The 12,925-nt window shown below is 44.0% G+C and overlaps 1 gene segment (V, D, J or C); it reads left to right on the top strand.

The window, feature by feature from the left end:
* Nucleotides 1–7,096: 7,096 nt before the first annotated feature.
* Nucleotides 7,097–7,621, top strand: LOC106001554. The segment is given in 2 exon segments: nucleotides 7,097–7,191; nucleotides 7,292–7,621. Coding segments are annotated over 2 exon segments (366 nt in total).
* Nucleotides 7,622–12,925: the final 5,304 nt, after the last annotated feature.

The following is a 12,925-nucleotide window of genomic DNA, read 5'->3' as shown; positions in this document are numbered from 1 at the left end:
ATCAGGGTGCAGTGAGAGCTGCTTCCCACTGGAGGGCACTCTAGGCATGTGAGTGCCATGCTCCTCTCCTCAGGAACCAGGGTGCAGTGAGGGCTGCTTCCCACCAGACCATGTGTTAGGAATGTGCACTGTCCTCATCTGGACCAGGGGTGCTTCTTCCCACTGGAGGGCACTCTAGGCATGTGAGTGCCATGCTCCTCTCCTCAGGCATCAGGGTGCAGTGAGAGCTGCTTCCCACCAGAGGGTGATCTAGGTATTCACACCAAAGTCCTCCTCAATACCTGGGGTGTGGTGAGTGCTGTTTCCCACCAAAGGGGCTCTAATCATGTAAGCGCCATGCTCCTCTCCTCAGGACCCAGGGTGCAGTGAGTGTTGCTGTCCACCAGAAGGCACTCTAGGGATGTACACCAAATTCCTCCTCAATACCCGGGGTGCAGTGAGCACTGCTTCCCACCAGAGGGAGCTCTAGACATGTGAGTACCCTGTTCCTCTCCTCAGGAACCAGGGTGCAGTGATGGTCGTTTCCCACCAGATGGTGCTCTAGGCATGTGAGTCCCATGCTCCTCTCTTCAGGATCCAAGGTGAAGTGAGAGCTGCTTCCCACCAGAGGGTGCTCCCATTTCTTGGGGAGGTCATACAGAAGTACTGTGATGACTGAGGACTGGGGCTACCTGTCAGTGTCAGGAACTGGGTTAGGAGATTGCAAATCTTTTCCAGCTCGGCCCACTCCTTTTCAACCACTCCTGTTTGAAAAGCCTGCATGGCCCCTGGGTAATGTGTGCTGTGCCACTGTTGGCAAGTTTTGTTCCACACTCTTGCTGCTGACCCTGCCTGAGAGTACTCTAATCAGGCCTGCTCATGGGTAAAGTTTCTCCTGCCCTCATCTGATCTGGCTTCATTTTCTTCTTGTATTTTTCCACAAGTGACCTGTCCTAAGTCACCCTGAAAGCATGCAGCCCTGGGTCTCGGACCCTCACAGACCCTCCAGCTTACTTGCTCCTTTTTTGGACTCTCACTGTCCGCTACTAGTAGAGGTGTGAACTGGATTTATCAGCCTGGATTTATCCAGGGAAAGCCCTGGAATGTCTGTCATACATTCTGGAGGACTGATAATAATTAGTGCAGCCTATCTCAGAGGTGATCTCCAAGGACAGCTCCAACAGCCAGGTGTTCCTCACACTGGACAGCATGGATGCTGCAGGCACAGCCACCTATTACTGTGTTAGAGAGCACAGAGGTACAGCCGCAGGGGCCTCCTGCACAAGATCTCAGGCTGGGCCTCAGCTCTGTCCCTGTCCCGAGCATCAGGAAGGTGCAGCTCCTGCTCTTTCCTGGCAGCCTTGGGGCTTTCCTCTTCACCCAGACCTCATCCTTGTCTTCCTGTAAGTTCTCTTAATTCTACGGCACAAGTCCCTTGGGAGTTGTTTGCAGCCTTGGTCACAATAACTAGGTTCTGAAATCAACCTACATGTCCCACAACAGACTAAATAACTGAAAAGTGACAGGTGTGCACAGTGGACTGCTATTCAACCACAGGAAGGAAGAAAGCCTGTCATTTGCAACCACATGGATAGACCTGGAGGACTCAGGTCAAGAGACAGAAGACAAGTACCAAATGCATCATGTCTTTGTGGACTTGTAAAGTTCTGAACTGCATAGAAACAGAGAACGGGACAGTGATGAACGGAGAATGAAGAAAGATGGAGGACAGGTTGATGGGGTCACAGTGTAAGTAGACAAGAGGAGTGAATGCTGACATTCTATTGCATAACAAGGGGTCTAGAGTAAATCTGAATATATTATAATGTTAAGCTAGCTATTGGATAAATTTTAATTCTCTTACCAATGACAGGATAAATTGTGAGATAATGCATAGGTATTTCCTTAGAATTGGTCATTCTAATAGTCAGACAATATACTGGACCATCACATTATCCCCCAATGACCTGTATATTCATTATATGTAAATAAACATAAAATTAAAACAACAAAAATTAGACAGGGTCGGGTCTCTTCATCGAGAAGACACTGTCTACTCCCAAGGAGATGAGTGTGTTCCGCAGATCCCAGGACAACTGAGAAGTTTAATTTGGAAATGGTGTTTTCTAATATCCCCAGAGGGCTCTGGCTGCAGCATTGAGTAATGGCTGAGCCCTGGAAGTTACTTTTATCGTGCCTACAGGCACTTGGGGTGATGGTTGCTGTGCCAATGGGGGAAACACAAGGTCACAGGGCTTTGTACCATCCTAAACGACTGGAGCTCTCATCACAAAATGAATTTAGAGCATCAGGAAGACAGATATATAACAAGTGAAGCCAGCAAGCCTCATGGATTGTCAAGGTAAGATGGTTTACCTAAGGTGTTCAAAGCTGATTCATTGCCAGTCTTGCCTGCACAGATCTGAGGCAAACTCCATGTTGCCTTTTCCTACATTCCAATGTTGATGTTCAATTTCTTCCAGATGGTTCCTTTTCCTGACCTATCACAGGAGAGCCAGTGAAGCTCTGACCTCCCAGTGCTATAGCCTACTCACCTAAGGCTCTCACAAGATCCACCCATGCAAATCAACCTCAGCTCAAAGTAAGTATAGGGGTTGGCAAACCATCTTTCTGTCCTGTCTTGAGGACTGGGGTCTCTGGCAATTCTTCCACTTCCACAAACACATGGGTTCTCTCTTTCTCCTGTTCTGTCTGTTGTTTATTCCCAGTGGTGAGTCACTCATGAGGTTTAAGATGGGACAATGTGGATGAGAGGGGTTGTCGGGTGTCTAATGTACGTCTGTGATTTATGGTCATTTCCTCTCCCTAGGGGTACAGACTGAGGATCACATTGTTCAATGGGGTGAAGGAGTCTTGATGTCCTTACAGACCCTCAGCCTGACCTGTGCCACATACACATTCTCCATATCTGAATATTCTGTGTCCTGGGTACGGCTTCGGCCAGACAAGAGCCTTGAATGGATTGGTGTGATTTGGGCTAAGGGGAGCATCAACTACAGCCCCAGCCTGCATTCCAGAGCCGTCATATCCAGGGACACAGGCAGAAACCAAGTCTACTTACAGCTGAGCAGCCTGACAGCTGAGGACAGTGGCATGTATTACTGCGCCCAAGCACTGTGGTCTGAGCCTTGTGTGAACCCAGACACAAACCTCCCTGAGGGCTGCTCAGCAACTTGTTCAGCAGGGTTTGCTCAGGAATCACTCACTACAGGAAGCCGGTGGAGGGCTGTGAATTTAATCTCCACACCTGCAAAGTGCTTCCTGGAATTTAGAGGGGAAAAATATGACTGTAGAAATACAGATGTTCGTTCCCCTTTTAGTATAAAATATTGTGAAAATGGTTCCAAACTTTCCAAGACCTAGCAAAGAAGTAATTATAATCCTGATTATTATGCCAAGTATTCAAATAATTCAGAAGTACAATGGGTTACATTTCATAGATGAATAAACTAAATGTAAATATGAGCATTATAACTGTTCCAAATAGTCATCATTTTAAAACATTTTTATTACAACATATTAGTTGCATAATGAGGGGGTTCCTTGTGACATTTCTATACATGTATACAATATACCCTGGTAAAACTCATCCCCTCAATCTCTCATCCACCTCCACAACTCATAAATCAATCTGACCAAGGTTTGTGCTCTATTTTACTATGTGCACACGAAGCAGTTTGTCCATATTCATCCTCTTCCATCCTTGCAGCTCACTCTTCCTCTGCACTAGTGCACAACCACAAGCAGGACTGGGTTAATTCCTGTAATTCATTTGTAAGTGCATGTTAATGGCCCAGAGGATTTTTCCTTGTGTCATTTCACATATAGATATACTGAACTTTAATGAGTTTAGTCACATTTATTGTTCTTTCATTCTCTGCTACCTCATCATTTGATAACTATTGTGAAAGTTCATGGACTCCCTTTTGCTTAAGCCCTGCCTGAAATAAGTGAACAAACTCACAAATAATCACTTACAATAAATACATGGTTAAATGCATCAAGTAATGAAAGACAGAGCCTCTTGCAGGTACATCTGACAGCAAGAGCTTCTCCCCAAACCTTTGCTCTCTCCTTGCCCTTGAACAGAGGCTGTTGTCCCCAACAGAAAGAATGTTTTAAAAATTATTCTTAAGTAATTTTCTGTTGAGAAGATTGAGAAGGTTGAGAAGATTGGTATTTGAGGTCTACATAGGCAAAATATTAGAAAGATCTCATCTCAAAAAACTAGAAATGACCATATGTTCCTACAATCCCAGCTATCTGAGAGTCATAGAAATGAAGACTTTAATCCAAGTCCAGTCTCTGGCAAAAAATATGAGATTATATCTGAAAATTAACAAAGAAAAATACATAGACATGTCTCAAGTGATTTAGAGGTCGCATGACCGGTATGCTCTGTATATGCAGGAGTGCGGTGTGCTGGGTGTGTGCAGGGGTGCAGTGTGAGGTGCACTGATGGGCATGCTGGATGTGTGCAGGGGTGCAGTGTGAGGTGCACTGACCAGGATTCTCTGTGCGTGCAAGTTAAATAGAAGCAGGGAGGAGAATAATGATCACTAGAAGTGGATAAAGTTGTAGAGCACAGGGGAGTTGGAGGTTGGTGAATGTATAGAAAAATGCAAGCAGCTAGGAGGTGTGTGTTCTTGTGTTCTATTGTATAATTAGGAGTGTAGAGCTAACAAGAATGTGAGATTAGGGCTGGGAAGGTGGCTCAGTGGTAGAGTGCTTGCCTCACAAGCATGAAACCCTGGGTTTGATTCCTCAGCACCACATACACAGAAAAAAAAGCGGGAAGTGGTGCTGTGGCTCAAGTGGAAGAGTGCTAGTCTTGAGCTGAAGAGCTGAGGGACAGTGCCCAGGCCCAGAGTTCAAGCCCCATTACTTGCAAAACAAAAACAAAACAAACAAAAAGAATGTGAGATTTTGTGTGTGTGTGTGTGTGTGTGTATGTGTGTGTGTGTGCATGTGTGCGTGCGCGCGCGTATGCCAGAATGACTGAGAGGAGGTTTGATGCTCTCACTAGAGAAAATAAAAACTTGAAAATCCAAGGTGGTGTATAGGTAATTTGTACATATTCTTTAAGAGTAAGAGAATACACGCGCGTGCGCGCACACACACACACACACACACATCAGTGTATTTCCAAGTTCTTCAGTTCCCAGGGACCAGGACAGACTCCTCTTCCTCTGATTAATTCCTAGGTTCTGTGTCTTCCTCTTCACTATCCCACAGCAGGTCAGCCCACTCGCCCAGAGTTCTGAGCAGAGGCCCAATCTGTGCTGTTACTATTTTTAAAAATGTAAGCATCTTTCCAAAATAATGTTCCTGTTTCACCTTTCCTCTCTTGAGTGTCTACTTCCTGTCTCACCTTCCTCTCTTGATGCCTACTTCCTTTACTCAAAGATGCAGATTATTCATCATTCATTCCTCTCAACAAATATTCTTGAAGAGTTGGGGTGAAATACCTCAAGGTCACTGTTGTGTTCACACAGAGAAAATGGTTTTTCAGAGACAGCTAGGTGAAGATGAGTGAAAGTCAAAGTTATGGTGATGATGCTGCTCTGAGTGGAGTGGGGGAAGAAGGATACTCAGTCTCACAGGTGTGAGATGCTGGCAGACAGAGCAGGTATTCCCTGCTCAATTCAAGGTGAGTGCTCATAGCATTTCTGTTTCACAGGGCGACGGTCAGCTTAGTGCTACCTTGAGATACAGGCAGTAGACCATCCAGAGGGGCTTGAGTGAGTCAAAACGTAACAGATGTATGTAAAATGTAATGGACAGACGTCTTGTATGTGTGTGTACATGTGTGTGTATGCACATCTGGCTCTCTGATCAGCTCCTTCACCACAACTCTGACAGATGAGGGATCTGGAATGGCGAGGATGACAGAAGAGATGGGTTGAGGGACCAGGCAGCAACCTTCTCCCCGTGGGAGTCAGTTAACTGGGCTCTCTAGTCTCTCTGCTATGTGTTCGCATGGGGATGCATCCCCATGCAAATCCCCAATTACACAATCAGTACGAAGCTTCTACATCTTTGAAACATTTCATGTGATGCATGGACTCTGACCACATGAAGGGAAGGGTGGGTTTTGTTTTCCCGCTGGAGCAGACAAATATGAATATCTCAAGGATTCTGGTAGGATTGTGTGGGGAGGCTGTGGGTGAGCTCATGGCTCTGCCGTTATGTGTGTTCCAATGTCTTGGCCCAGATACAGTGGTGGCCTGCTAAAGCCCTCACAGGTCATGTCCCTTGCCTCTACTGACTCTCACTACTTTAGCGTCAGTGTTTACACTAGAAGTGGGACCCTCCAACTGGGAAGAGGCTGAGTGAATGGGGAAGACCTGTAGAGAGGAAAACACTAGATACACTTCATCTGTCAAGATTACCATGATAGCAGATCTCCCCAAGAACCAACTCTCCTTAAGGCTGATTTTCAAATTACTCCATTTTATCTCTTGATAGAACATGTCAAGGATTTTGATCACCTCTACACTGGTGGTGTGGGCTACATTGCATTCCCAAAATTCACAGGGCCCCATGTGACAACATGGCCAATTATTTAGTGTAATTTAAGAAGGTAGATGCACGTAAATGGTCAGTAGGTGTTCACCTGCCTTTCATCAAACCTTGAAAAGAGAGTGACTAGGAAACAAGTACTCTGCCACTTTGACCTTGGATTCCAGACTGCAGAAAATCCAGACTGTGAAAATCATTCAGTCAAGCTACCCAGAATGTGCTGTCTGTTAGTAGTCTGAACACTGAATGGAACCAAGAAAGTTCCTGTCCAAATAGCTCAGTCCACTAGCACACTGGTCCTATCTGGACCGCCTTCCCAGGTCCACACCTGTCTCAGGTGGGAAGAGTCAGCCCTCTTCACCTCTGCCCCTTAGATCGTTTTGTTCCCTTGGGCAGTTGAATCCCTTGTTCCACATGCACATGGCAGCCCTTGGCTCACTATCTCTCTCTCATCTACACACAAAGCACTGCGTGTAGGCTCCAACTGCAGAGCTTTCTATATAGCAGGAAGACATGCAAATCGGGCCTGCTGCTGCCCTTGAAAACCAGCCCCTAGTCTGGAACATGTAGCTCTGAGAGGAGCCTGGTCCTGGATTCCCTGTACTTCGTGATCAGACCGGATCATGGATCTGCAGCTGAGCTGGCTATTCCTTGTTGCTATTTTAACAGGTAGTTTGTGGGTGACTTGACATATGGGTTGTATGAATGGATAAAACTGGCACAGTAGGTATTGTAACTGCTCCCTAACCAGGATTCTCTGTGTTTGCAGGTGTGCAGTGTGAAGTGCAGCTGGTGGAGTCTGGGGGAGGCTTGGTGCAGCCTGGGGGGTCCCTGAGACTCTCTTGTGAAGCCTCTGGATTCACCTTCAGTGATTACTGGATGTACTGGGTCCGCCAGGCTCCGGGGAAAGGGCTGGAGTGGGTTAGCTTAATTAGACTCAAAGCTAATAGTTACACAACAGAATATGCTACGTCTGTGAAAGGAAGATTCACCATATCCAGAGATGACGGCAAGAGCATGCTTTATCTGCAGATGAACAGCCTGCGGGCCGAGGACACAGCCACGTATTACTGTACTACCACACAGTGAAGAAACTCCAGTTTGAGCCCTGACACAAACCTCCTGGCAGGGGTGATTTTGACCAGCAGGGGGCAGCCAGAACACACTAAGCTGAGAATCAGCTTTGTGAGCAGATGCTACAGGAGCCAGGAGCTGGTCTCCTGGGTCTGGGCCATATCTCCATTTAACAGTTTTCCCAGGGATTCCCTGTGGATTGCTGTGGTCTTTTCTAATCTGTGATGTCTCTGAATGTAAAGTTAGTATCTGGATTTGTAATTGTATACACACATGCATACACACACTGACATATATGACACATCTCACAGGAAGAGAATGAAGAATGTAGCTTTGGGGAAGGGGCAGAGTTGACTCCCCTGTGATACCCAGGATCAGCATCTGAGGAAGCTCGGGGCCACTGGTGATTGTTTTTCCAGAAGGCCTGGTGAGGATAGACTTCAAATTTCATGTTGTGACTGGAACTCTCCCACTCCAGGTCTCCTCTGCCATTGACCCATAAAACTTCAAGGCTCAAATCTCCCTGTCTTATCATGGAACCATAAATATCAACCTGAATCACTTTTATTTTTAACTATTTTTTTAACTGAATCACCCTTATCCTTATATCTCCCTTTCTCTTTGCTCACCAGAATACAACATGAAACTAGTAAGCCCTGTGTTCTCAATCCGGGTTCATATCTCTGTTCTCAGTCCTGGGTTCATGTCTCTGTTCTCAATCCCAGGTTCATCTCTCTATCCGGAGTCAGGGGTGGCACAGACTGTAACTCCTGTAAGTCTCTAGGGAAAGGTGATGGGATTTCTCAGTCTCCATTACCCAGCACCCTCCTGCTGTCCTCTGTGTAGAGGCATTGTGACCACTGTGAAGTGGTCATTAGGAGTCTGGGATACGTCTGACCTTGCCACAGGTGGTGTGGGTATAGTGCTGACTTTTCCCTGCTCAGACTGTCGTGGATCACCTTGATGACTGGTGACATAGGAGACCTTCAGATGAGACTGGACTTCAGGGACAGTGTTTCTGTCTCTGCAAGCCACACCCCTGTGAGACATCATGATGGATGACAGACGAAATTGCATGCAGATGTTTGTTGTGCTTTGCCCAGTGGACCTGAGATAACCTAAGATACACACCAAGAAGATGCTTCTTGGATGGCATTTTAGGTTTCTGTTAGGTTTTTAAAAAGAGGTAGCCAAGTAAGAACAGCACCACGCATGTGGTATTCAGGTAAGGGGTAGGTTTATGCAGTAGACCTGCTGGGACCAGGCAAGGTTGGCACTCCATGTGACTGGGAAAGGCCTGGAAAAGAGAGAGAGCTGGAAAGAGAGAGAAAATAGAGAGAAAGGAGCTAGAAAAGAGCAGAGAGGGAGAGTCTGGCCCTGGGCTCGGCCTTATCTAGGGTATGGGTGGAGAAAGGTGTGGCCATATCAAATTCAGATGTGACCTCAGCAGATGCAGATGTGACCTCTTCCAAGTGTCCCCGTTGCCTAGGTAATGCAGGTACTGGGTGGAGACTTTGCTGCGAGGAGGGTGGAGTCTGCTAGCCATCCAGGAGCGAACCTTACAGTTTCTAGATGGGGTAAAATGATTCCTAAAGATCACAAATATGTAGAATCTTATTTTCTCTGTCAGTGCCCACCATTCCCTCAGTGCAGAATCTGCAGCCTCCTCAAGAATGTGTCTACTTTTTGTAATGATGCAATGAAAGCACTCTACTTATTTACACACTCTAAAGCAGTTTGAAAGTTTCCACTATCAACATTCCAAATGCTGATAATTGTTCCATGTAACAATGAACTTGTGCTTCTAAATGGGAGGATGTGATAGTTCTTAGAAGTAAATTTTAAAGTAAGTTCAGTCCCTTCTGTTTTGATATTTCTAAGTTTTAACAGCAGAGGAATTGTTTCCCATACAATCAATACAATTGGAATTTCTACTAGTGGTATCATATTTCTTTATATTCATAAGCTGCTTTATTGCTATTATACATATTATTTTCTGTTATTGTGAAGGTGATGTTCAGAAGGGTTACAGTTACAGAGGTAAGGTAATGAATACATTTCCTTTTGAACAGTGTTATCTCATTCCTCATTTTCACTGCTTTCCCTCCCCTCTGCCTCCTCTCCCCCAAATTTATGCAGTTCATTTCCAACATAGTGTCTAGTGAGTATCTTTGTTGCTTTGGTTCACCCTTTGCTGTGGTTCCCCTTTCTTTCCCCAAATCAGATAAACTTAAGTACAAGACAATGGATACCAAGATCAGAAACATTGACCATGGGGGAATAAACCAGAGGATAAAGAAATGAAAGACAAAAAATAACAGCAAACAATACACTAAAAATTAGAAAAACAACAACAAACACCCTCTCATTTTCATATCGTGGAGACCATTTCAATTAGTATCATTTTATGTGGTCATACATACATAGTTATTGGGCTATTATGATCCTCTGATAGAACTATCCTAAGCATATACTAATTGTTACAAATGAGGGAAACCATGGAGCCTATGTTTCTTTGAGTCTGGCTAACTTCACTTAGTATGATTTTCTACAAGTCTTTCCATTGTTTTTTATGAATGGGGCAATGTCATTCTTTCTGATGGAGGCATAGAATTCCATTGTGTGTGTGTGTGTGTGTGTGTGTGTGTGTTACATATGAATGATCTATTCATCTACTGAGGGACATCTGGGTTGATTCCATATATTAGCTATGGTAAACAATGCTGCAATGAACATAGTTGTGTGTGTAGCTTTAGTGCTAGTAATCATTTGGATAAATGCCTAGGAATGAGATTTCTGGGTCATAGGGGAATTCTATGTTTAGTCTTTTGAGGAACCTCCATACTGCTTCCCAGAATGGTTGGACCAGATTATATTCCCACAAATGTTGTGATAGAATTCCTTTTTGGCCACATCCCCACCAGCATCTGTTATTATTTGTTTTCTTGATCATGTCCATTCTAACTGGAATCTCAGTGTAGTTTCGATTTGCATTTCTTTTAAGGACAGATGTTCATCATTTTTTCGTGTGTAGATTGACCATCTTATTTCCTTTACAGAGAAATCTCTTTAATTCTTTAGCACACTTATTAATGGAGTGGGGGGTTAATTTTTTTGAGCCCTAAGTATTTTTTGATATGAGGCCCATGTCTGTTGTATAGCTAGTGAAGATTTTCTCCCAATCCATGGGCTTTCTTTTTATCTTGCTAGCTATGTCCTTTGCCATGCAGAAGCTCTGCAGTTCAATGCGATCCCATTTATCCAGCTTTTAAAAAAAATTTTTTTTGTGATTCTGTATCTTTATTTAGGAAGTTTCAACTTGTGCCAAGGAGCCCTAGTGCTTCCATTATCTGTCCCTGTAATATTCCCAGAGTATTTGCTTTTACCCTGAGGTCTTTTATCCATTTTGAATTTATTCTGGTTCAGGGTGATATATAAGGATCTAACTTCAAGATTTCTATGTATAGCCAATTCTGCCCAGCAGCATTGGTTGAAGAGGCTGTCTTTCTTCCATCTGATGTTTTTGTCTCCCTTATCAAGGATTAGGTGGCCATAGGTCGGTGGGTCTTCAGTTCTATTCCATTGGTCCTCAGGCCTGTTCATGTGCCAGTGCCAAGCTGTTTTTATATAACTATGGCTTTATAACAGAGTTTGAAGTTTGGTATTGATATTTCTCCAACACTGTTCTTCCTGTTAAGGATTATTTTGCTGTTTGGGGTCTTCTATTATTCCATCTACATTTTTGGATTGCTTCTTCTATTCCATTAAAGAGTGTTGTTGGAATATTGAATTTGGATACTGAATTTGTAGATAGCTTTTTGGCAAAACTGCAATTTTCACAATGTTAATCCTCCTCAGTTTGTCTTCTCCCTGGAACCCTCTGCCAGCACAGCACATCTGCAGATCAGCAGCTGCCTGAAGGCCGAGGACTTGGCTGTGTACAGCTGTGCAAGGCGCAGTGTGGAAACCACATCCAGAAGGTTCCAGAAACTCTGAGAGAGAAGCTGCTCCTGCTGCACCAGACAGCAGCACTAGCTGCACACAACCTGTGGTGGAGGTTGTAATTTAGAGCTGGGAAAGGTAGAAAAGGGAATTTTGCTCATCTGCAGAATAGTCTCATGGAAATGTTGACAGGTCCTGGAATGGGAGAGAAATTGATTGCAGCAGGCACTAATTTGTAAACATTGCTCCCATAACAGCTCTCAGCATAAAGACGCTGAAGAGTCTATAGTGAAATCCTTTCTTAGGAGCTGGGACATCTGACTCCATCACATGCTGTCCAAAAAGAGGGCAGCATTGTGGTGTAATAGCTTCAGCTGGATGCAGAATATCAGAAGGAGGAGAAAACACAGTGGGTGGGGGAAATATCCCAACCAGAATGGCCCCGGAGAGGACGATCATCACAGCCATGTGTGCATATAGTGAACACGTGTGTGATCATGTGAATCTTTGTGTCTCTGTGAGTGGCACAGATGTATCACAAAGCACCCGATGTTTGCAGAAACACTCAAGGGAAAGCCATCAGGAAAATAATTCTAAATAAAATAAAATATAAGGAAAGCACCAGAGTATACTAAAATCTAAATTTGAGTGTTTAACATGAACTGGTGGTTGAAAACCTCCATATATGTGACTTTTCTCTCTGGAACACAGCACAGCAGGACTTGCACCCAGACAGTAGCTTCTCCTTGAGGATATGTTTCCACCTGTGATCTTTAATAGTCAATGATTTATATTTGGGTTGGCTTCTGGGTGAGGTACATGCTACTACAAATATCTATTTACATATATTTTCAATACTGATTTGTTGCTTGGTTACACATTTTATCCTAATGCAGTATCACTGATGAAGAGATAGAACATGGAGATTATTCTGATTTATCCACATTTATCACTGGGCAGTGCACTTGGCGGGAGGAGGGGCAGGAGAATCATGCAAGAGCTGTGCACAGGCAAAGAAACTAATGGAACACAGATAGATCAGGAACCAAAATAGCATGAATTGACGAATAGGAGTATATCAAAGTAAAATCTGAACAGGAAAGAGACAAATTTGCTAAATGGAGAAAATCTTTGGTATACATTCATCCAACAAGGAAACACTATCCAGAAAGTTTAAAGAGTTAAATTATTAAACATCAAAAACAAGTAATCCAATCAAGAATTTATCCAATAAAGTTAATAGGCGCCTGTAACTAAGAAATATATATGAATAAGGAATGTATGAGAATAATCCTCAGTATAGTTATCCATCAAATAATACAATTAAAAACTACATTGATATCGAATTTTGCCCCTCGCAGAATGTCTGTCTTCCATAAACAAAGGA

Source organism: Dipodomys ordii, unplaced genomic scaffold, assembly GCF_000151885.1.
Source record: "Dipodomys ordii isolate 6190 unplaced genomic scaffold, Dord_2.0 Scaffold314, whole genome shotgun sequence".
NCBI lineage: Eukaryota > Metazoa > Chordata > Mammalia > Rodentia > Heteromyidae > Dipodomys > Dipodomys ordii.
This window is presented reverse-complemented; position numbering and strand designations above follow the sequence as displayed.